Below are 25413 nucleotides of genomic sequence, written 5' to 3' on the forward strand. Positions count from 1 at the left end.
GCCATCTCCTCCACTAGGGATGCACCGAATGTTCAGCAACCAAAATAAGTTAAAAGACAGAATAAATGTTCAGCGAACAGTGCCGTTTTTGAAGACCGGATCAAATAGCAACCATTTCACAAAAATGTATGGAACTACAGGGGACACGTGTGTATGCAGGTGTCAGCTGGTGGGACTGCCAGAATGCATTAATGGGATTACAGTAATAACATTTTTAAAAAGTGGCAAGTATCATTGGACACACCTATTATAAAAACACTTGGCTAGACTGTAAAGACACGTTAGAAAAGCAAGATGAAAATGATTAATGCTGGTCAGAAACATAAAATGCAGAGTATTACATATTAGATTATTAAATCATGTTTATTTTTCAGAAACCAATGAATTTATGAAACGGCTGCAGTAAGTAAACATGTCTTCAGTGGCAGAATGTATTTCAGACCTAGATGTTTCAGTAAGTGAATATGACAAATGATTTTCTTGCAGTGTAATTTCTGTCACTTATTTTATAAAGATAATAAAATATATATTAGATTATTGGGTGTCATGTCTTTTCAATGTCTGTACTGTTAACGGTAGAGATCCCAAGATGAATATAAATGTCTGACATTTATATTCATATAGGATAGATAAATTATAAAACGGGGAAAAATCTCCTCTGTCCTATGAATACAGGGCTGAGGTCATATAACACGACGACGCCCCCAAGCGGAGGAGAGCAGCGTTACAGCAATAACTGCTAAATATAGTTAAGTTTCGGTTTCCAAACCTCAGAAATGATACTGAACTTTCCTATTCCAGTGAACCCAGCCTCCACTCAGCAGTTGCTGTCTTGTTGTGTTCGGAGGTGGAAGGAAATACAGGCTTAAGGAAACGGAAAAGAAGAGAGTCAAAATAATGGAGTCGGAAATATTGAAGATCATCTGCGCCAATCAAGGATCAGTTGACACTGATTATTTGATATTGAATCTCGGCTTAGGCGATGAAATTCATAATATAATTAGTAACCGAGATAGATTTGCTTTGTGTAGTCCTTTCGGGCAGCCGAAGGTGGTAGCGAGGACCAGACTGAAACTGTGCAGAGCCAGAGAGTGTCCGGGATCATGCAGGGCGCTGCACCTGTGTAAAAAGTTCCTCCTCACCGGATCCTGTCCGTTCACTCGGTCGAGGTAAATAGCCTATGTTTGCTAAAGGTGTAAGGCCTAACGTGAGTCTAATGAATGTTGGGCTATTGGAGAGGCTTGTGACTACTTTAGCGTTACCTTAGTTGTTTATAAAGGAAGCTTTATTGTTTAAATTAAAAATGGTAGTCAACGGCTAACGTTACGTCAAAAAACAACATGGACACGCATAGGAGCTTAAATGCTAAGAGCTAAATTAACCTGTAATTACAGGTTAATTTAGCTAGCACAATGAACTCTGGTGTCCGTTAGACTTTTTAAGTAGCTTCAAAGTCAGAATAAGGCTATTTAAAGAATAGTCTAAGTGCTGAACTTCTCAACTTTTTTGGAGTTTTCCTGGAAACCTGTCTGGTGTACTGTTTGTCAGTCTTTATGCTAAGCTAACCAGCTGCTAGTTTTAGCTAGCTAGCATATTTAATATTCAAACATGAGAGTTCTATCAATCTTTTCATAACATTTGGCAGAAAGACAAATATGTGTATTTCCCAAAACGTCGAACTATTGTTAATCCTTGACGACATTTGTCATATTACGTTAATGCAAATTTAATTTGTCCTTATGACCGTAACATTAATGTTTAATTAAATTTAATTTAATTAGTGGTAGCATGATCTTGCTGGCTGTGTTTCACACATGGGCGTCAGTTTGGTTTGAAATGTGCTGGGGACAAAGACGCATTTGGAATTGCATTTCCAGAAGTGCTGGGTACAATGATATTCATTTTTTTTTCTCTTTTGCGCAGGTCATGTTTTGAAAGACGCTGTCCTGTAGATTACTAATGTAAATTAATAAAAATGTGGTGATGTCCGACACGTTTTATGAAGAAGCCTTAAGTTTTCAAAAACCATTAGACAGGTATATTCTAAAACGCTTAACGTGGATTAAAGGGTTGATATAATGATTATATAGGGTATTTCACACTGTTCCTTATGGTCTCCTAATGGGGTATGTAACATTGGTTGGGCTGAAAATGGCCTGGTTGATATTTTATTGGCCCTTATGCATCCCTGTGTTTTGGCCCTATTTGTAACAAGAGCTTTTCTTCCAAATATGGTATGGTCATGAATATTTAGATGAGTTGCGCGCTGATTGGTTGAGCGACTTGCCATACGCACACATTAGAGATGCACGCTGATTGGTTGAGCGAATCCCCAATACACATACACTAGAGAAGCGACAGAATCTCATATTCCAGACACTGCAATGTTTCATTACCAAATTCACTTCTGAGACTTTGTGCGAGAAATCAACTATATAAAGCTGAAATATGGCCGCGTTTTACAAAAATTGATGGCTGAATTAGCATATTTGGTAAGACGTGTCGGACTTTAGGAGCTCCACACAGTCTGACGAAAGCGGCTGCTCCATACCCAGGCGCAAAGTCACCCTTTGTGGATACTGCACTTACGGGGCTCCGCGGCCAGCTGCCGGCATAACTATAATATATTTACGGTTTGAATTTCGTCACGCCACTTATATAACATCCTTCCCCAATGTCTTATAAAGCTAACCGTTGTGTCCGATTTGATTTTAAGGGCATTTTTATGAACGCTGGTATGCCTTTTGTAGGACGAGCAGCTGCTTGCTATATGTCCCATTCATTACAATGGGGAAATAACCGCCAGCTAGCTACACTGTCGCCATAACTAAATTATATTTACAGTTGAAGTTGTCGCACACCACTTATATAACATCATTCCCCAATGTCTTATAAAGCTAACCGTTGTGTCCGATTTGATTTATTTTAAGGCATTTTTATGAACGCTGGTATGCGTCTTTGTAGGACGAGCAGCTGCTTGCTATATGTCCCATTCATTACAATGGGGAAATATCGCAGCTTGCTCACTCTTCGCATAACTAAAGTATATTTACAGTTTGAATTTTGTCACGGCATGAATATTACAGGTTCCTCAAGGTTTTACAAAGCTTAGCTAACACTTGTCTGATTTTGGATTTCAATTGAATGTATTTTTGTGAATGTCAGAGTTAGGAGGAGGCTAGCTAGCTCTCATTGATGGACTCCATCTCACCGCGGCTCTATCAATGAGACTTCGCGGACAAGAGGTGCGTTTCCTTCCGATTGTTTGTTTAAATAACTCAACACACATACCCATTATAAGATTTACTGGAACCTGCCGGGCTGCGGTAAAAGATTGCGGGCGTATCAAGCTCGCTGACACTGCGGTCAGGGCGGCGTATGTAGCAACCCAGGCAGAACCAACACCGGCACTAGACTCCGACACACAGTCGGAGAAAATTTGCAATTAGCCATCCATTTTCGTAAAGCGGCCCATATTTGAGCTTTATATAGTTGATTTCTCGCATAAAAAAGTTTCAGAAGTGAATTTTGTAATGGAATAGCAGAGATCTGCGTGACCTAGCTAGATTCAGAAAACTACCTGATCTCAGGTCAGTTGTGTAGCCTATGTAAATGTTGGGGCGTGACCGTTCTCTTAATACACCCATGGCTGTGACAAAGGTTCCGGTTTTGGGAGGTTGACGTCAACTTCCAGCTTTGTTGAGATTCGCCCGTTTTCAGAGGCAGTTTAAAAAAATTAGATTTTCATAATAAAGGGGTGTCAATGGGATTTTGAGCTTCTATGTATGTCCTATTTACCTACCGAACTGTCGTTATTCAACTATGACAGGGTAAAATCGGTTTTGCATTCTATCACCCCTTTAAAGCAGGGTGTGAACTACGCAAGCATCAAGGCGTGGCGGCGCTGCGGTGCAAATTAAACTCATGTTTAGGACATGTTTAATTTAAAGATTCGCAGAAAAAATATAAACATTGGAGGCCATTAATCGGCACGCAAAGTCCTTGCCATGGTACAAAGAAAACAAGGCAGTTCAATTAATTTTGGTTTTACTAAGAAATAAATAGTGTAGCGATGACGTTAATAGCACGACCAATTCACCTGCTGCAATGTTATTAGCACACCTCCCATCGGGGTGACAACGCAAGAAGAAGCTGAAGAAATAATGTCCTCTGGCTGAAGATGATCCTAATCCCTCTTGCTCCTCTCTGTCCCCTTAAATTAAATTATTATGGACGTGTTTCTGCTTCATTAGAGCCTATAAGGAAAAAGCTTAACGTGGTCGAACGTAGCAGGACTACCTAAACAACAATCAATGATCACCAAATTTCTCTCTCATATTGCTCATTATAACCACTGAAAACTGTCAAAAAATCTAACCGAAAGTCCTATTATTATGGACGTTAACTGACATTAAGCGTTTCTGCTTCACATTTTCAGCAGGGCAGCAGAGCGGCTGTGGGTTGACTCCCAACGGTTCTCATACGTCCTATAAGGTCCGCAGCAGAGCGGCTGGGTCTGTGCCTGTCCTGTGGGGGGGATAGAGCTTTTTGTGGATTTGTTGGCATCTGTCGTTCACGAATTATAGGCCTATGTGTTATGAACTTTATTTTTTTAACTAAATTGAGATCGAGGTTTAAAAAAAAAAGTGGTGGGTACAAAATGACTCATGACGAAATGTGGTGGGGATGCGTACCCACCGTCCCCACCGTCCCCACCGAAATCGACGCCTATGGTTTCACAGTTCTGGTGCAATAGTGACCATTGGCCCTCTTAGCATGTCCCTGTAGAAAAGGTTTGTCTCATTCAAGAATAAAACACTTGTGTTCAATACCTCTTCACAGCTGCTACCATAACTCGTGTTTAGATGTGCTACTGTGTTATCTTTATGTAGCTCTGTATTAGGCCTGTCACGATAACAAATTTTGCTGGACGATAAATTGTCCCAGAAATGATTGCGATAAACGATAATATTGTCATCGAGAGACCATTTGCATCTAATATAATGATAATGTCCAAATAATAGGCCTAATACTAATACTACTACTACTACTACTACTACTACTACTACAGGTACACCTTTTCAAAGATCAATACACTTTTATTTCTAAAGAATATTTAACACTGGAACTGGAAGACATTTTAAATATCCACAATATGTCTTTGATCTCCTTTGGTATGTCGTCTTTCACGCCTGATGTAGGCTACAGTTGTGGAATTGCCGTTTGTGACACGTAAGTTCTCAGACTAGAGACTCTGTACTACATTTTACAATTATTTAACACTAAATATTACATTTAAATAATATATAATAAAAAAATAAAATCTAAATGTATGGCTAGCTGCCACGTGGCGAGTAAATGTACCAAAATAGTTCTGTTTTTCAGCCTTCATTTTGGCACTGCGGTCAAGCCAGCCTCCACTTCAAAATGAGCGGTCAAACTAGCCACCCCTATATTTTGCGGTGCGCGTATACACTTGCTATTACGGTGAAACTAAAAAGAGGGAATTTTCTGACGAAGGCAATTTCCCATTCATTTATTATGTCTGCCTGTCTGTCTATCTGCCTGCCTGTCTGTCTGTCAGAAAGAAAGAAGGAAAGAAAGAAAGATTTTAGCACACCTCACAACCTCTGTGACAACTGCATGATTGCCCCCCCAAAACTCAAATATTATGTTTTGTCTACACATTAAGAAAATCATGAAAATTCACCTCAGCTGGCGACGACTCCTTCTCAATGTGTGATCTACAATGTTTCAGGACAATCTGATGTTGTTTTTCCAAATAAGAGCCAAAAGCGCATAACTTTATCTAACACATTATATACGCAAGTTATAAAAAACACATTCTAGAAAATTATAAAAAAAAGTACTTCCACAGACCAATTTCACCTCAGATGGAGAGGACACCTTCTCAAGGTGTGATCTACAATGTTTCAAGACATTCTGATGTTGTTTTCCAAAAAAATAAGAGCCCCCAAAAGCTCAAATATTAGGTTTTGTCTAGACATTAAGAAAATCATGAAAATAAAAGTCCTAGCTTCCACCGACCAATTTTCACCTCAGATGGAGGGACACCTTCTCAAGGTGTGATCTACAATGTTTCAGGACATTCTGATGTACAGTTTCAAAATAAAAGCCTGTCAAAATCTTGAATATGAGACAAATTAGATATGATTTTGGATTCAATTTAAAAGTAAACACCCTGTTATCAAACAATAAATCCACTTCAGGGTTATATTACAACGACCCCGTGGTGTGACTCATTAAGTATCAAGACATTCTGATGTACAGTTTCAAAATAAAAGCCTGTCAAAGTCTCAAATATGAGGCATATTTAGGCTGGTGACAAATGGTCAAAAAGGGCTTTAGTTTTTGAGATACCCCTACTGGAGGTAGAACTAAACCCAACAATGTTTTTCCTCATCCCTAGGGTCTCCCATATATGAAATTGATTCTTGGCTAAAGATATTTTACTGCTAAGATTGTTAAATTAACAGATATTGTTACACAACCCAAAACCAAAGAAGGACTAAAATATAGCCTGTCCATGGGAGTTAAGGCATCTAAAACTAATGCAGATCAATCACACAAGCTCTGAGAGCTTTGAAACTTAGCATGTTTGTAGTCAGGAAGTTGCTTTACCTAGAAAAGACTGGATGTGAATATCATGATGTATGGAATAAATAAAGACATACCTAAAATGGGCGAACATGCAAAAAATTAATATCTATGCAGAATTTTTTCATTTACTTTGTGGTTACTTTGCCAGGGATTATAATAGAAACACATATGATTTCTTGTTGGAAAAGTGGGGTTGTGCTTAATCCAGCAATACCAAATGTGTAAATATAGCATGACAAATCAGGGTGTTCTTTCACTCAATGTATGATGTGTCTAAAATGAAAGAAGATGGAACACTGACATAATTTAGTCTCAAGTCCAAAGCCCATTATCAGTGTTATCATATGGCACCTTGTACTATATAGTCCATATGGAAACAAAGATTGAAATCGAAAGTTAACACCTTACCATAGCACAAACAGGAGACCAGGATTCAGGATTGCAGTTTGACCTTAATGAGCCTTTTAATAAAACTATAATTTAACACAATACAAATTAAATGACTGTCTTAAACAAACAAATGGCAATCTAACAAAGAAATACTGTGAGGGGGAATGACCCCCTCATCACTGAATCTCAAGCTCTTTCTAGCAGCAACCATTTGGAACATGAACTGCTTTTTGGTAGTCATTCTGGGGGTTAGGCCATCTCCAGCGCGTGCCACTTGGGAGGTCAGCTCCCCATGATGTTACCACTGCAACACACCACTGTCACTCATCCACTTTGTCATCAGTGACAAAGTGGGTCATATTGGATAGCCTGGGAAAGGGCAAGAGCAAGACTCTGTGCAGGTCAAGCCCACTGAAAGACACTGGCATTTGGTAGCATCGTTGCAGTTTCCGTCTTTACAGTATAGTAGTGGGTGATGTCTCTAACTTCTTTAGGTGCTGGTGTCTTCTGTAACATCACAGGTTCAATGCACCCATCTTCTTTGAGCCTCCATCCTCCAACTGGGTTCCAGAGAAGAGGTTTGACCAGGTGGCTGTGCGCCACACTGCTGTTTGGTACAAGGCTCTCAGCACTTGTTGGCCCAGTACTGGCGATGTAGGTGCTGACAAAGCTACATACAGGGATATTCTTGAGCAAAACCTGTAACACTGTGCGTGATTTGAGGCTAGGACGGAGGTTCACCTTCCAGCAGGACAATGACCCCAAACACACCTCAATCCAATAGAAAATCTGTGGTCAGACTTAACGATTGCTGTTCACACGCGCAAAACCATCCAACTTGAAGGAGCTGGAGCAGTTTTGCAAGGAGGAATGGGATGATGTAGATGTGGCAAGCTCATAGAGACTTATCCAAAACGACTTAGAGCTGTGATTCCCGCAAAGGTGGCTCTACCTGTATTACAGTAATACAAGTATTGACTTTAGGGGGCGAATAGTTATGCACATTGACTTTTTCTGTTTTTATTTCTAAAAATCAAAAAAAATTTTATGTATATTTTTCTCATTTCACTTCACCAACTTAGACTATTGTGTTTTGATTCATCACATAACATTCAGATAAAAACAACAACATTGAACTAAAGCCTCTAATGTAACAAAATAGGTAAAAAGCCAAGGGGGTGAATACTTTTGCAAGGCACTGTACTGCAATACACCTTGCACAGTCACATTCTTGTCTAATTGTTGAATGTGATGATACAGATGTAATAGTTTTGCTGCTATACTATTCAAGCAAAGGGATGTTTGGATCCTCAGCATGTTTATGCACTTTCGGACATGGCCTTAAGAAAAGATGTGTCCCTAGTTGATCGCTCAAGCTAGGTAGCGGGTTGGCGTGATTGTTTACCTGCATGACACGTCCTCACAGGTTGTAACACCACAAGCAGTTTGTACAGAATTTGGAAGGCCACTGCCCTCACAAGACTGAAGACCCATCTTTGTAAGTTACAGGCAATTACTAAATGTGGACTCTCTGGTAGCCTGGAAGAGGCTTTGCCTGTGGCAAGAAGGTAAACGCCTCCTTCTGTATGGCCAAAAGAAAAGTTGGATGGACATCCAACCTGGATGTGCTGAGGTACAGATTAGCATCTACCAGAGATTCGTCAGCAGCAAATCTACCCCCAACAGAAGATGCTTTCCAGCATGTCTTCATGCTTTCCAGCTTTCCAGAATGTCTTGATACTTACTGGGTCACACTATGGGGTCGTGTACTATAACCCTCAAGTGGAATTATTCTTTGATAACAGGGCGTTTCCTTTTAAAGTGAATCCAACATCATGCAATTAGTCTCATATTTGACATTTTGACAGGCTTTTATTTTGAAACTACACATCAGAATGTCTTGATACTTAATGGGTCACACCAAGGGGTAGTGTACTATAACCCTCAAGTGGAAATAGTCTGTGATAAACGTGGGCTTCCTTTTAAATTGAATCCAAAATCATATGTTCTATGCCTCATATTTGAGACTTTGACAGGCTTTTATTTTGAAACTATACATCAGAATGTCTTGATACTTACTGGGTCACACTATGGGGTGCGTGTACTATAACCCTCAAGTGGAATTATTCTTGATAACAGGGGCTTCCTTTTAAATTGAATCCAAAAACAATCTAATTTGTCTCATATTTCAGACTTTGAGAGGCTTTTTGGAAACTGTACATCAGAATGTCTTGATACTTACTGGGTCACACCAAGGGGTCGTGTACTACAACCCTCAAGTGGAATTAGTCTGTGGTAACAGGGCGTTTCCTTTTGAAGTGAATCCAAAATCTTATCTAATTTGTCTCATATTTGACTTTGACAGGCTTTTATTTTGAAACTGTAAATCAGAATGTTCTGAAACATTGTAGATCACACCTTGAGAAGGTGTCTTCTCCATCTGATGTGAAATTTGTCTGTGGAAGCTAGGACTTTTATTTTTATAATTTTCTGAATGTGTAGACAAAACAGCTAATATATGAGTTTTGGGGGGTTCTTATTTTGTAAAACAAAATCAGAATGTCCTGAAACATTGTAGTTGACACCTTGAGAAGGTGTCCTCTCCATCTGATGTGAAATTGGTCTGTGGAAGCTAGGACTTTTATTTTTATGATTTTCTGAATGTGTAGACAAAACAGCGTATATATGAGTTTTGGGGGGCTCTTATTTTGGAAAACATCAGAATGTCCTGAAACATTGTAGATCACACCTTGAGAAGGTGTCCTCTCCATCTGATGTGAAATTGGTCTGTGGAAGCTAGGACCTTTATTTTTATAATTTTCTGAATGTGTAGACAAAACAGCATATATATGAGTTTTGGGGGGCTCTTATTTTGGAAAACAACATCAGAATGTCCTGAAACATTGTAGTTGACACCTTGAGAAGGTGTCCTCTCCATCTGATGTGAAATTGGTCTGTGGAAGCTAGGACTTTTATTTTTATGATTTTCTGAATGTGTAGACAAAACAGGCCGTATATATGAGTTTTGGGGGGCTCTTATTTTGTAAAACAAAATCAGAATGTCCTGAAACATTGTACATCACACCTTGAGCAGGTGTCCTCTCCATCTGAGGTGAAATTGGTCTGTGGAAGCTAGGACTTTTATTTTTATAATTTTCTGAATGTATGGACAAAACAGCTAATATATGAGCTTTGGGGGGCTCTTATTTTGGAAAACAACACCAGAATGTCCTGAAACATTGTAGATCACACCTTGAGAAGGTGTCCTCTCCATCTGATGTGAAATTGGTCTGTGGAAGCTAGGACTTTTTATTTTTTATTTTTTTCTGAATGTGTAGACAAAACAGCGTATATATGAGTTTTGGGGGGCTCTTATTTTGGAAAACATCAGAATGTCCTGAAACATTGTAGATCACACCTTGAGAAGGTGTCCTCTCCATCTGATGTGAAATTGGTCTGTGGAAGCTAGGACTTTTATTTTTATAATTTTCTGAATGTGTAGACAAAACAGCATATATATGAGTTTTGGGGGGCTCTTATTTTGGAAAACAACATCAGAATGTCCTGAAACATTGTAGTTGACACCTTGAGAAGGTGTCCTCTCCATCTGATGTGAAATTGGTCTGTGGAAGCTAGGACTTTTATTTTTATGATTTTCTGAATGTGTAGACAAAACAGCGTATATATGAGTTTTGGGGGGCTCTTATTTTGTAAAACAAAATCAGAATGTCCTGAAACATTGTAGATCACACCTTGAGAAGGTGTCCTCTCCATCTGAGGTGAAATTGGTCTGTGGAAGCTAGGACTTTTATTTTTATAATTTTCTGAATGTGTAGACAAAACAGCGTATGTATGAGTTTTGGGGGGGCTCTTATTTTGGAATTCAGCATATCATGCAATGACAGGTTGTGAGGTGTGCTAAAATCTTTCTTTCTCTCTTTCTGACAGACAGACAGGCAGGCAGACAGAATAAATGAATGGGAAATTGCCGTCGGCGGAAAATTCCCTGTTTTTAGTTTGCGAGGTCTCACCGTAATAGCAAGTAAGTGTCTTCTACGCAAATATAGGGGTGGCTAGTTTGACGCCGCTCATTTTGAAGTGGAGGCTGGCTTGACTGCAGTATTTTGGCCGAGGGTGCGGCTTCTACTCCTCTGCAGGTCGGGAGCTTGCGTGGGCCGGCACGACACACACACACACACACACACACACACTTTCCACACTCCGTGTGCGCGGACAGCTGTAGGCTAGTACCGTTAATGTTCGGTGCATTGTCGGACACATGGAGCCACTTTCCTGAAACCGCTTGCGAGACTGAAGAGTCCACAGCGTGCGTGGTCTGTCCGAGCCCGTCTCCACAGTCTCCACCTGCAGGTTGTCAGCTGTGTGGTTTGGGATGAGAGAAAACGGGGACGCCGAGTAAACACGGTGGATATCGCTCATATACTTTCTTTTTGCCGCCCGCGCCTTAACTGCAAAGTGCTGCAGGAAACCCTGCTCCAACTCTGTCGCTCTCTCCGCCTGGAGTAGCCTAGCCTACCGCCCACACAAAGACCATGCGCCTGACAAGAGGGTTCACTCCTCGTTACGCTAAGGAACCGAGAGTGGTCCTCCAGTCTCTTTGGTAGAGAGAGAGAGGGAGAAACGAGGAAAATAAACAAGCATGCAAACGGAAATTATCGCGGCCAGAAAAAGTATCGAGCTCATTTTTTCTTATCATGCGATAACTCGATTTATTGACTATCGCGACAGGCCTACTCTGTATATCATTTACTTTTAAAACAGCAATACTATTTGCAGATGTCAGACTTTTCAACCAACATAGGAACGCATAAGAAACCTTTATATGATTTCAGTAATATTTAGATAATTTGTACTTACAAAACATAATGGAGGAATGTGTTCTTTTAATTCAATTCAATTTTATTTATAGTATCAAATCATAACAAGAGTTATCTCGAGACACTTTACAGATAGAGTAGGTCTAGACCACACTATAATTTCCAAAGTCCCAACAATTACAGTAATTCCCTCAAGAGCAAGCATTAGCAGTGGCTGTTGCGACAGTGGCGAGGAAAAACTCCCTTTTAGGAAGAAACCTCAGCAGACTCTTGGTAGGCGGTGTCTGACGGGGCCGGTTGGGGGTGTGATGAACAGTGGCGATAATAGTCACATTAAAGATAATGGAACAGTGACTTCGAAGGTAGTCGTTGTAGTTCATGTCATAGCAGGGCACATCGTGTCATACTGAGTAGTGCAGTCTCCTATACCGGATCCTGACTACTCTGTGCGTATGAACATCGCAGCAGGGCTTTGCGGTTTTACAGAGCATCTGTATATTAAAAATTATACTCATGACTGAACTGTGTGTATTATGTTCATGGATGACAGGACAGGATGCAGATTCTCCCATGAGCTGGACTGTGATCACAATGCGGGGTTACTGCAAGCGCATGAGCTGGAGAGTCTGAGCCGGGCCGAGCTGTGCACACTGCTGCTGCAGAGCGACAACTGGCTTCTGCCTGAGGTAAGTTTCACTACATACACAAGATTCATCCAGAGTGGTTTTTCAAATCAGATTGTTGTAGATCAGTAAATCTGAGCTAAAAACTGCTGCCTCAGTGTGTGTGTGTGTGTGTGTGTGTGTGTGTGTGTGTGTGTGTGTGTGTGTGTATATATATATATATAGTAGGTTTGGGTACCGAAACGTGCCGACCTAAACGGGACCGAATAAGAACGAAAATTTTTGTTCCTCATTTCGGTGCCTGACTTTACACTACGCCTGACAGCAGGTAACGTTAGCCTACCTTTAGCTAGCAGCTGGATTAAACGGGGTTAAAATGCTGACAGCTAACGTTAAACAGTTTAAAGTGTGACTGTATTTCATGTAGAGTATTCCAAAATCGGGACCTAACAGTCTGCTCTGCAGCGCAGCAGCTGCCGTTGTCGGAATTAAACAACACAGACTTAAACAGGTAGCCTTGTGGTGCATTCAAAGTAATTGTAAAATCATTTTCCCATCTGGTGGTTGTTTTTGTTGTTCAACAGCAATTTACTGGTGAAATAAATTATTGTTATAGTTATTACTATTATTATTATTAAATCTTTAATGTTGACCGTGGCCTTAACAATAAACAAGTTCCTGACTCTTGTTTAGTACCCTTCTTTTTTTTTTCTTTTTTCTTCTTTTGTTTACAGTAAATAAATAATAAACTAATACAAATCTTAAAGTTAAGTTCATAAAGTAACTTTCTTTGCATTCATTTTATTCCTTATCAAGATACACTGGTAAGAATAGCTTTCAATTATTAATATGTACTTAAAAACAGTTCTGAAATGCAAAATAATAGAATTTTAATCATGTGATAAAACATGCGATTAATCGCGGTAACTATAGAAATTCAGCGATTAATCGCGGTTAAAAAAATTTATCGTTTGACAGCCCTACAAGAAACCCTAGAGTCCTTTTAGAGTAACAGAAGTGTTGTTGACTTCATCAACACTTGGATTAACAGTAGCTGGATAACATCTGTATTTATCATCTTAAAGGAGTTGGTCACTGAAAAATGAAATGTCAATATCACAACAGCAATTTTCTGTTTGTTGTTTTCCTTGCTTTTTGCTTTGTTTGGTTGTAACCACCTTTTCTCCCTATACCAGATATGTCATAATTACAACAATGGTGGTGGGGAGTTCGGTCTGTGTCAGGAGGGCTTTGCCTGCAAGAGACTGCATATCTGTGAGAGGTTCCTGAACCGCGACTGCAGCTGCTCCAAGGCTCATGATTTTAATGCTCCACAGCCATACAAGAGCCTCCAGGAGAAAGGTGTGCCTGAAGACCTCACTCATTCCTTGAAGTCTGTTTATGCAAACATATTGGCTTTGAAGTACGCTGACAGAAACACTGACGCGAACAGAGGGAGAGGTGTCAACAGAGGCAACAGGGGAAATAGAGGCAACAGAGGCAACAGAGGCAACAGGGGCAACAGGGGCAATAGAGGAAATAGAGGAAACCCAGGCAACAGTCAACCGGCGCAACAAACCTCTTCCACTGATGACATCCTTGCTGAAATCAACGCCTTGGTTCCGTACAGCGACGATGGAATGAACGATTGGCTAAACTCTTCCGACAGTGACATCTCCGTTGCTGCCAGCAGCACCGATGCGAGCAGCGTCGATGGTCAGAACAAAAAAGAAAATCTGAATAAAACTTCAACAGCTATCAGAAAGAATGGCAGGAACACAGGCAGACCATCAACCAGTTCCACTAATGACAACCCCGGTGCGGTCATCGGCGATTCAAACACCGATGATGGGCCGAACAGGAGGCAAAGGCAAAGGCCTGCTAGAGGTAAACTACGCCAGCTGCAAAAGCTTTTCTGAAAGAACTCTAAATTGTAAAAGAAAAAAAAAAGGCACACCAGCACTTCACCGTACCCTTTTTGTTTGTTTCCTTCAGATAAAACTGAGATATGCATGTTCTTCATCAAAGGACACTGTATACATGAGGGTAAGTAATCAATGATACATCATAGATCATCATGCAAAACAGTAATAATTACACTTATTTTGTAATATAGAATTTAGAGCATTTCACGTCATCATCATCAATCTAGTTTCTATGACGATGTCTTTTCTCAGAGCGGTGTTTTAAAGCTCACGACAAGATGCCGTACAGATGGGAGGTCAGAGAGGACGATCAATGGACCGCCTTGACTGATAATGAAAATGAGGCGATTGAGAAGGACTACTGTGACCCTAAAAACACATACAGGTACTCTCTACTGACATTCAATGAGATCGTAGGTCTGGGAAGATCTAATTCTTAAATACAACCTTAAGATGTATACTGAAACAACCAATTCTATTTAATGACAAAAAGCCTGGAAAGCCTAAAGTTTGGATTTTTTGAAGTGTGGTTGTATGAGGTACTTCTCCATAGTCAGTGTATTACCTTCAGTAGATGGTGGTCAGCATGCCCCCAGTTTGGCGAAGCAAGCAGAGGTACCCGAACAGAAGCTAAGCAATGTACTGCTGTGGTCGAGGCAACCCGTGTTGCAACAAAATTTATTTTAGACGCCTAAAAAAAGGCCAACCTAAAAAAATTAATTTCAGTTTCAGTGTATGCTATATTTAGAATATTTTTATGGCTTTACCTTACCCTCAGACAGCCCTTTATGACATCTTCAAAGCCACCAGACTCCTTTGCCAAAACCAGTAATTTTACCTTGCAGAACACAGGAGTTGCTGATCTACCACTGCCTCCATCAGTTAGTTAGTTTGTGTTTGTGTGACTTTGGTGTTTTAAAGGGTTTGCCCGGATTCACCAGTCACACAATAACACAAACAAACTAACTAACCAATCGAGGCTGCAGTAGACCAGCAAAGCCCGTGTTCCGAGAGAGAAAATTACTGTTTTTGTCAAAAATGATTTTGAGAAATACACTTATTCACTTTTTTGCCGCCACGCACCCTGCCACTCTGGGAGCCTCTCAAAAGCGTCTTGCTGCCCAACTTTCAGATTTTATCTAGAAGTACTTTACAGAACAATCGCGTGTTTATTTAGCTAGTATCTACCTTCCACTCCAAGCACTCCTGCAATTAAACTTCATCATGCCTTCTCTTTTCTGGTGTTGTCCTTATGAAAAGGATCTGTGGTATCTTATTATATTTTTCCACCTCCAAGTTGAATCTCTCATAGTCCGTGGTGTTGTAGAGGAGACATATATGATATTGGGGGGTGTCTTTTGGTAAATTGACTGGATGCTTGAACTGTTTCACTTCCTGCCAGGCTGTCCCAACGGCCCGTGGCTCGCGTAAAAATAGACCTGGTGCATATCTTTAGCAGAGCGGAGAGCCGCTTCACGGTGGTGGAATATTAAGCATTTACTTGAACGGCCGCGATTGCTCGCGGCGGTTGCGGTGCCTCCAGGACGCAGCGCAGACGTGCCCTCTGGAAAGTAGGAGTCATTGTCTGTACGGTAAATATGCTACAGCCAACAGAGGCTTAGCAGAAGAGGAACTCCCAGTATTGATCTAATGTTTTTAGAAAACTAATGTATTGGTAAAATGTAGTACATTATTTACTGTCAACATGAATTGTATGGATTAATAGTTATCTATTCTGCTTTCTTTAGTCAGCACCCCTACAGCACCCCACCTGTGCATTTTGACACAATGACCCGTGGATCGAACAAAGTCCGACGACTCTCTACCACAAACTCTTTGCTTGAGCCAACCTTCATCCACACCACGGAGTGGGTTTGGTACTGGGAGGATGAGTTCGGAAATTGGAACATGTACGCTTCAGCTGTGAGTAACTGGAGTTCTGCCTTTCCTGTGTCCTGTGAAAGCTGCTCTCTTCAATATTTTTTATAGAAACAATGGATTATTTATGTATTGCGATATGGTATATATTCTGAAATTGAGATGTCCCAGTCTCCCCAATCTGCAACATAATGTTGCAGCGAATCAAGGTATATACTGTATTATCTGACCTTTATACGGCTGATCAAAGTCCGAAGTCATTACTCTCCAGTAACACTACGTCATTAAAAACCTTATTAACATTGAAACAGTTTCTCATAGATAACAGTGCGAGTTGGCAAACAGTAGAGCAGCATGAAAAAGTAGCAGCAGTAGGCAATAGTTTTATTGAAGATATGCAAACTGACAACTTGCCTCTGCAGGCCAAGCTATTGGAGCTGATTTGGGCTAAAATTGGCCACTTTACCTTTATTCCAGTGATTTTACAGGCGTACCACAACCCTAAATGCTACTGCAGTGACAACTGTTCACTGCAGCAAACTTACTCTATTAAATTTTGCACAAGATCAGAAAGAAGTGCGGCTGTTCTAACTTTGGTCTGAAATGGAATTTTTTAGGGCTGCTCGATTATGGAAAAAAATATAATCACAATTATTTCGGTTAATTATTTGCAGCATCCCTAAGGAGAGAGATGAGCAGCAGCGAGATTGTAGCCGGATTGCATACATTTGAATTTGCCATGCTCATATTGGACTGTTGAATTAAGGGCGTTTTCACACCTATAGTTTGTTTGCGTTGGTCCTAATCAGTTGATGAGTTTGTAAACTTTGAGCGTTTTCCCCTTGGTTCGGTTTTGTTTCGTACCTGGAAAAATCCAAGCGTACCAAAATGTGTCGTTACAAATAACGCAAGACCGTTCGTCTTCGATTTTGGATATCGTTATATCGTAATATGGCATAAGTGTTGTCTTTTTTTTAGGCTGCATTACTGTAAAGCGATGTCATTTTCTGAACTTACCAGACTGTTCTAGCTGTTCTATTATTTGCCTTTAACCACTTAGTCAATATCTCCACATTATTGCTGATTATTTATCTAAAATCTCATTGGTAAACTATTTTGTAAAAGCACCCATTCTCAACCCTACAATATTGTCCCAACATCCACATTGAGGTATTTGGTCTAGAATATCGTCATATCTGATTTTCTCCATATAGCCCAGGCCTAGTCAGATGTATCTGGGGCGGGAGCAAGAAAGTAAATACAGGAAGAAGGTCCTGTGTTGACTAGAGCATATTTCTTCCATCTCCGTGGTCACACCAGCTCATTTCATTTAAATCATCAGACATTGTTTTGTGAGTGACGTTACTACGTCTGCTCTGGTCCCTGAGACTTTGTTCTGTCTCCCACTTCAGCGGCGGCTGGTTTGACCATGGAAATGTGAGTGACAGACGGTTAGCTTGACTGCTGTCTATTTCTGTGAGAACAACTTGCAAGTTGCTACAGTTTGCATGTTCTATCGCATCGCAGATTGCAAAACACACCTGACTACAGGAGACTTTAGCTCAGACTTTAGGAGTATTTATAGTTGGTGCAGTTCGAGGTCAAAGCACGTTCTCGCCACAAACGAACCGCTCCAGAGTTCGATTAAAAGCGTACCGACACCACCTCATCAAGCAGGTCTCTAAGAAAGAAAGGCATTTAATTTTCCAACCTTCAAAGTTGAGCCCTTCTTAACAGCAACGGTAATTCTCTTTTTGCATACCACACTAACTGGCTCCTGATTGGTCATATTTTGAGGTAAAAACAGATGTATCTTGTGTCGCAGGCTGGTGGACGCAAAGTAGCAGACGTAGACAGTCCTACACTGGAGCAGAAGTTTCTGGACAATGACAAAGATGTGGTGGAGTTCACCGCTGGTTCACAGTTATACTCGCTCAGTTTCCAGGGTAAACAGATTTTAGGCAATGGATCTCTGTGTTCACTGTTTTGTGCATTTTAAAATATTCAAGCAGTTATAATCTTCTCTTTTCCTCAGACATGATACAGACAAACAAGGAGTATGGCACCAAGAGGCTCGTGAAAAGACGGCCGCTGTTTGTCTCCGCAGCTGATGTCAAAACAAAGAAAGCGAGGTACGAAATCCCAAATATACTGTTGGTCTCGCTGATGTTGTCCACCTTTTTAAGAAACATTTAATTAAACCACTTCACGATAAAACTAATCCTACTTTGCTTTCTGACCACAGAAGGCCTCCTGGTCAACTAAATTTGACTGATGTACCCGACCACTGGGACAAGACACAGATTCCTCAAACAGGATACAAGGTATTGTGAAAACAGCACACCTGGACTGCAGGCAGGCCGTTCTAGTACCTGCACTCTTTTACTACGAAGCCACGCTGTTGTAACGTGCAGAATGTACAGCATATGTTGCTCCAAAACCTGTATGTACCTTTCAGCATTAATGGTGCCTTCACATATTTGCAAGTTACCCATGCCATGGGCCCTAACACAGCCCCATACCATCACAGATGCTGGCATTTGAACTTTGCGCTGATAACAATCTGGATGGTCCTTTTCCTCTTTGGCCCGGAGGACATGACGTCCATGATTTCCAAAAACTATTTGAAATGTGGACTGGTCAGACCACAGCAGTCCATCTCAGATGAGCTCGGGCCCAGAGAAGCCGGTGGTGTTTCTGGGTGTTGTTGATATATGGCTTTGGCTTTGCATGCTAGAGTTTTAACTTGGACTTGTAGATGTAGCGACGAACTGTGTTAATTGCCAATGGTTTTCTGAAGTGTCCCTGAGCCCACGTGGTAATATCCTTTTAAATAATGATGTCTGTTTTTAATGCAGTGCCGCCTGAGGCACTGCGTTCAATGTTGGTTTTCGGTCTTGCCGCTTACGTACAGAGATTTCTCCAGATTCTCTGAATCTTTTGATGATGTTATGGACTGTAGATGATGAAATCCCTAAATACCTTGCAATTGTATGTTGAGAAACATTCTGAAACTGTTGGACTATTTGCTTACGCAGTTGTTCACAAAGTGGTCAACCTTGCCCCATCTTTGCTTGTTAGTGACTGAGCCTTTTGGGATGCTCCTTTTAGACCCAATCATGACCAATTAACCTGTTCACCTGTGCAATGTTCCAAACAGGTGTTTTTTGAGCATTCCTCAACTTTAAAATCTTGAATATTTGCAAAAAAAACAATAAAATGTTTATCAGTTTGAACATTAAATATCTTGTCTTTGTAGTGTATTCAATTGAATATAGGTTGCAAAGGATTTGCAAATCATTCTGTTTTTATTTACGTTTCACACAATGTCCCAACTTCATTGGAATTGGGGTTTTGTACATGCAATTACATATTTTAGAAAACAAGACTAGCTAACTGCTAGAAGTAGCCAAATCCACGTAATAATTTTCACGATGTGCATATTTGTTTATTTGTCTACTGGGTCATATTTTCTGACAAAAGGGGGAAAAAATTCAATGTGGTGTTGTTAACAAACAAATAAGATCATACTGTATAGAGCATAAATTGTGTTGTTTTGGCAATCAGCAAAGGTTCTTTCCTGTACTTACAAGAAAATAAAAATGTTATTTTGGAAAACCACAGCCAATTTCTTTGCAAAAGGCCAAAGGTATATTCTGGGGCTAAACTATTAATTGGAATTTTATCGTAATGGCATTATGGACTAGTGCAATATTCCGAATTAAGTATTGTGGAGATGTCCCGGCCAAATTGTATTCTATAGACTTAAGAAAAATTATTTGTTTGGTACAGTTCCTCGCAAAAAAACACACCCTAATATTTGTTTAGAAAATTATCATTCCCTACAACATCGTGAATCATATATCCAGTCATATTAAGTAACGTTTGATAAAAGTGACCAGCTTTTTTTTTTTTTTTTTAAAGATAGAACTATATATATATATATACAGTACAGGCCAAAAGTTTGGACACACCTTCTCATTCAATGCGTTTCCTTTTTATTTTCATGACTATTTACATTGTAGATTCTCACTGAAGGCATCAAAACTATGAATGAACACATATGGAATTATGTACTTAACAAAAAAGTGTGAAATAACTGAAAGCATGTCTTATATTCTAGATTCTTCAAAGTAGCCACCCTTTGCTTTTTTATTAATAAGGGAAAAACTTCCACTAATTAACCCTGACAAGGCCCGGATAGGGTAGCAAAGTCAGAAAGTATTGCGAGACTGACTAACACTGTTGGCTTTGGTTGTTGTTCTTTTGTTTGTTTTTTGACAATAACCAAACCTTTCAAGTAAAACCAACTTAATTCTGAAGTGGAAATGAACTACTGCCTTGAAGGTAGCGCTGGGTATTGTTCAAAGATTTTCGATACCAGTACCAATACTATGACTTTGATACCAGTTCCTAACGTTAGACAGCCAATTACAGACAGGAGAGTCCTTGGTAACGGACAGGGTGAAGAGATGAATAAAAAAACAAACAGATGATAGATAAATTAGTATGCGAACAAATAAATAAATTTATATATTGACTAGCTGACATGAAAGAACATTTAAAACTTGCTCTATGGCCAAGGCGACTTTATTAACTCCAAAGCAGTTGATGGAAACAAAATTTTCTTTTTTGCAACATTTCAAAAGTTTGCTTGACAATTAACTATTAGGCTCACAATTTGTTTCCGCTGTCCCAAAGTGGCCAAAAAAATCTGTTATTGTAATAGTTGTACCTGAAAAAGATTTTTTTTGGACAGAATTAAAAAATGTAGCCTGGGTAACAACAATTTCTTTTCTCTTTGTGTTTTCCAGCGAGTCCCCCTGCAGCGCTCCTCGGATGAATTTAAGGAGATTGAAACTCTTTTCTGTAAAACCATGAGAGGTTTTGACATTGTCCAAATTGAGAGGATTCAGAACAAAGCTCTTTGGGAAGTCTTTCAGTGGTACGTAGGTGATTTTCATGTGCTTTGTCTCGCAAACTTACGGTATTATCCATCCCAGTGGTCGTGTGTTTAAATGGCTTCTTATCTGGGTTGTTATTGTATCTGCTTAGATAACCATCACTCTCTGGTTGTTAAAGCGAGAGTATGTAACTTTTATAAAGCCCGTTGATCACGCCTCTTGTGCAGAGAAAATACAGAGCAGACTAATCCCCAGACTAATGTTCAATGTTAAAAGATTGAGCTTGGTCTGGTGATAGCCAGACTAACTTGTACGTACGTAGTATGTATTATAGTCTCATTCACATTAGCACGCATTGCTAAATGTATCGAACTGATTTAAAGTTTCTGATAAATTGTTCCTAAATAAAGGCAGAAAAAGCAGATGAAGATCAACACCAAGGCACCCTATGTGACTGAAAAAAAGCTTTTTCATGGCACTGACTCTAAATACGTAGATGTCATCTGCAAAACCAACTTTGACTGGAGAATCTGTGGAACTCATGGAACCGTTTATGGCAAAGGTGAGTTGAAGAAACTTTCATTCTAAGATGTTTACTGATTATGTTGTACACCTTTGTTTTTGTACTTATTCCTTATTTAGTATTACTGTTTACTCTGTTTATGTATGTACCAACCACCAAGGCAAATTCCTTGGAAGTGTTACTTACTTGGTAATAAATCCTAGAGGATGGGACGGTATCTTATACCAATCCTAAAATCTTAACATCACCCTCAATGCGCACACAAATGTAAAGGGACAGTTCTCCCCAAATTTCCTTTTTACCCCAATCTGGTGTTTAAACTGTCCATCAGTATTGCTTTAGAATAGTTTACTGTGGTTCAGAGGGGTCACAGCTCCTCCAAAGACAATGGATTACAATGGATAGCAATCTTCTATGTAGGGCTTAAAATGACAAAAAAAAAAATTTAAAACAGAAACTGAAACAATTAGTTAATTGATAAGTTGATTGACAGGAGAAAATCAGTAAAAAACTGTTTTGATTGTGGATCAATTGTTTAAGTCAGTTATCAAGCAAATATGCCAAACATTCACTAGTTTCAGATTCATGATTTTGTGGATTTTTGCTTTTCTTTGTTGTATGTGATAGTAAGTGATAATAGTAATAATATGTTTGTTTATTTTTTGGCTACATTCTGACATTTTATAGACCAAATAACAGATTTTACAATAATCCAGACATCTCTGTGTCCAAACCCAGGTAGTTACTTTGCCCGGGATGCAAAATACTCCCACAGCTACACCGGTGACTCTGATGTCAAGTCCTTGTTCATCTCACGGGTGCTGGTGGGAGATTACACCAGAGGGTCCTCCGACTACGTCCGACCTCCTTCTAAGGACGGCGGAGACGTAAACTTCTATGACAGCTGTGTCGACGATGTTATATCCCCTTCCATCTTTGTCGTGTTTGAGAAGCACCAGATCTACCCCGAGTACCTGCTGCAGTACAAGTCCACGCAACCGCCCGTCGACTTATTTGGTACTGCGTCAGTACCGGCACTGAGACCAGTACCCGCACCCAAACCAGTACTGCCACCCAAACCAGTACCGGTACCGAGGCCAGCTCCCCAACCAATCAGACCAGCTGCCCAACCCAGTATATCAGTTTATCAACCCAGCACATTGGTTCAACCCAGCACACCCTCATACCAACCCAGTACATCCAGTTATACATCCAGCACAGCCTCATTCAAACCCAGTACATCCAGTTATACATCCAGCACAGCCTCATTCAAACCCAGTACATCCAGTTATACATCCAGCACAGCCTCATTCAAACCCAGTACATCCAGTTATACATCCAGCACAGCCTCGTCCCAACCCAGCACTTTGACTTACCAACCCAGCACATCCTCTTACCAATACCAACGCAGCAGAATAGTTAACCAACCCACGTCATCTCCATCTCCTCCATCTTCCTCACCGAGTCCGAAACCAAAGAAGTCTGATTCCTGCGTCATTGCTTAGGGACAAAGCTGTAAGACCCAACAACAAGGCCTTTTGATAATTAGGCAATGCTATCCATTGAAGTGTGAGGAGTCGAGTGGATTTAATGCAGTAGTGTCACTTAGACTGCTTATTTAATTAGAAGACCGTATAACACTAATCTTATCTTACTTATCTGCCACCATTTTCTGTGTCTTCAATGTAAGCTTATCACGTGTACGTCATGGTTTATTCACTAAGTCTGTTTCCATTGACCGTTGCACATATTGATGTGGTTAACATAAATAAATTTAATTTAATACATTTTGCTCAGGAATCTTTTATTGATGAAATGAGGTTTTGTAGTGTGTATGTAAGCTGTTTTTGTTTCACACAATTTTTAGACTTATTGTTGACAGCACCACTTGAAGATTTAGTTTCTATTGCTTACACAACGATTCTACTGCAACTAAAAATTCCATTTCCCAATATGTTGAACTGTTTGCAAAATGCTGATATTTTTGCAATAAATGAATGAATGTAATATTATTGTGAACTGCAGACAGAATCACTGTTTTGGTCTGTGTTATAAGGCGCTGTTTGTTACTGTGGGAGCTGCAGTTCCTTCTGTCTTTCCCTGTCTGCCTCATAAGTAAATTGAAAACGCCACCAGCGGTCGGGTTGAGCCTCTTAGTGAAATGAGGCAGGGCATAAAAGATCATCAGTATTGCTGCTGGTGCTTCCTGTGACATTAGGGCTGCAAATCACACACACACACACACACACACACACACACACACACACACACACACACACACACACACACACACACACACACACACACACACAGTATATATACACTAGCAACTGCTTCCTGTTGTTTTTCCTGACAAACTGCATTCACTGTGTGATTGTGAATATGTTTGCATATTAAGATGAGATTTCACTATAGTTATGCACCCTGACTTTTTCATTGGATCATTCCACATGCAGAAGAAATGCACCTTGGTGATGTTTAACTTTATGCAGTGATTTATGTTTCTGTATGAACATTAAGTCATTCATTTGTTTTAAACCAGAATGCATTTTTCCATTTTACTGTATTCAGGCATTTCAAAACATGACATGTACTTTGATCAGTGCAAATGTAAATGTAAAATTCACTGAAATAAACTACTTTGGTACTTCGAGCACGTTCTATGACAACACATGATGGGAAGACATTTAGCCAGATGCTCTTGGGAGCTGCTGGACCACCAATGGTGGAAAAAGATCTGCCGTTTAGCTAGCTGGGGAATTTGTGAAGTCTTGTTTGTGAAATAATTTAAATTGAGAGGTCAGTGGGTCCAAAAACAATCACAGACCCAGGTCTATAAATGTACTTCTAGGCCAGTGGTTCCCAAAGTGGGGACCACGGACCCCCAGGGGCCCCTAAGGGGGATCCTGGGGGTCTGCTGCAAAAGGTATAATCATTTATTTTTACTATAATTCCATCTAAGTAACACAATGACCTATTGCATGACTATTTTGGTCATGGGTTTCATACAGTGCCTTGCGAAAGTATTCGGCCCCCTTGAACTTTTCGACCTTTTGCCACATTTCAGGCCTCAAACATAAAGATATAAAACTGTAATTTTTTGTGAAGAATCAACAACAAGTGGGACACAATCATGAAGTGGAACGAAATTTATTGGATATTTCAAACCTTTTAAACAAATAAAAAACTGAAATATTGGCGTGCAAAATTATTCAGCCCCCTTAAGTTAATACTTTGTAGCGCCACCTTTTGCTGCGATTACAGCTGTAAGTCGCGCGGGTATGTCTCTATCAGTTTTGCACATCGAGAGACTGACATTTTTGCCCATTCCTCCTTGCAAAACAGCTCGAGCTCAGTGAGGTTGGATGGAGAGCGTTTGTGAACAGCAGTTTTCAGTTCTTTCCACAGATTCTCGATTGGATTCAGGTCTGGACTTTGACTTGGCCATTCTAACACCTGGATATGTTTATTTGTGAACCATTCCATTGTAGATTTTGCTTTATGTTTTGGATCATTGTCTTGTTGGAAGACAAATCTCCGTCCCAGTCTCAGGTCTTTTGCAGACTCCATCAGGTTTTCTTCCAGAATGGTCCTGTATTTGGCTCCATCCATCTTCCCATCAATTTTAACCATCTTCCCTGTCCCTGCTGAAGAAAAGCAGGCCCAAACCATGATGCTGCCACCACCATGTTTGACAGTGGGGATGGTGTG

At 40.1% G+C, this 25413-nt stretch overlaps 1 protein-coding gene across 2 annotated transcripts; it reads left to right on the forward strand.

Moving 5' to 3' along the window:
- The first annotated feature begins 780 nt into the window (after nucleotides 1–780).
- On the forward strand, nucleotides 781–24355 carry LOC120553104 (protein mono-ADP-ribosyltransferase PARP12-like). 2 transcript variants are annotated; one of them, XM_039791188.1, is made up of 13 exons: nucleotides 781–1169; nucleotides 12400–12535; nucleotides 13669–14359; nucleotides 14468–14518; nucleotides 14650–14782; nucleotides 16146–16320; nucleotides 18101–18221; nucleotides 18311–18407; nucleotides 18521–18599; nucleotides 21090–21220; nucleotides 21590–21741; nucleotides 22441–22900; nucleotides 22943–24355. In XM_039791188.1, the coding sequence occupies exons 1-13, from the start codon at nucleotides 898–900 to the stop codon at nucleotides 23205–23207; spliced, it is 2763 nt and encodes a 920-aa protein (XP_039647122.1). In that variant the 5' UTR covers nucleotides 781–897; the 3' UTR covers nucleotides 23208–24355. The 2 variants fall into 2 exon arrangements, with proteins under 2 accessions (XP_039647122.1, XP_039647121.1); XM_039791187.1 differs by having other exon boundaries at nucleotides 785–1169; nucleotides 22441–24355.
- The last annotated feature ends 1058 nt before the right edge of the window (nucleotides 24356–25413 follow it).

Source organism: Perca fluviatilis, chromosome 23 (assembly GCF_010015445.1).
Source record: "Perca fluviatilis chromosome 23, GENO_Pfluv_1.0, whole genome shotgun sequence".
Lineage (NCBI taxonomy): Eukaryota > Metazoa > Chordata > Actinopteri > Perciformes > Percidae > Perca > Perca fluviatilis.

Coding starts and splice junctions, on each gene's coding strand:
- LOC120553104 (XM_039791187.1), top strand. CDS start 898: ATGGAGTCGGAAATATTGAAGATCATCTGCGCCAATCAAGGATCAGTT. Junction 16,321..18,100: donor GGAACATGTACGCTTCAGCT/GTGAGTAACTGG, acceptor CTTGTGTCGCAG/GCTGGTGGACGCAAAGTAGC. Junction 18,222..18,310: donor ATACTCGCTCAGTTTCCAGG/GTAAACAGATTT, acceptor TCTTTTCCTCAG/ACATGATACAGACAAACAAG.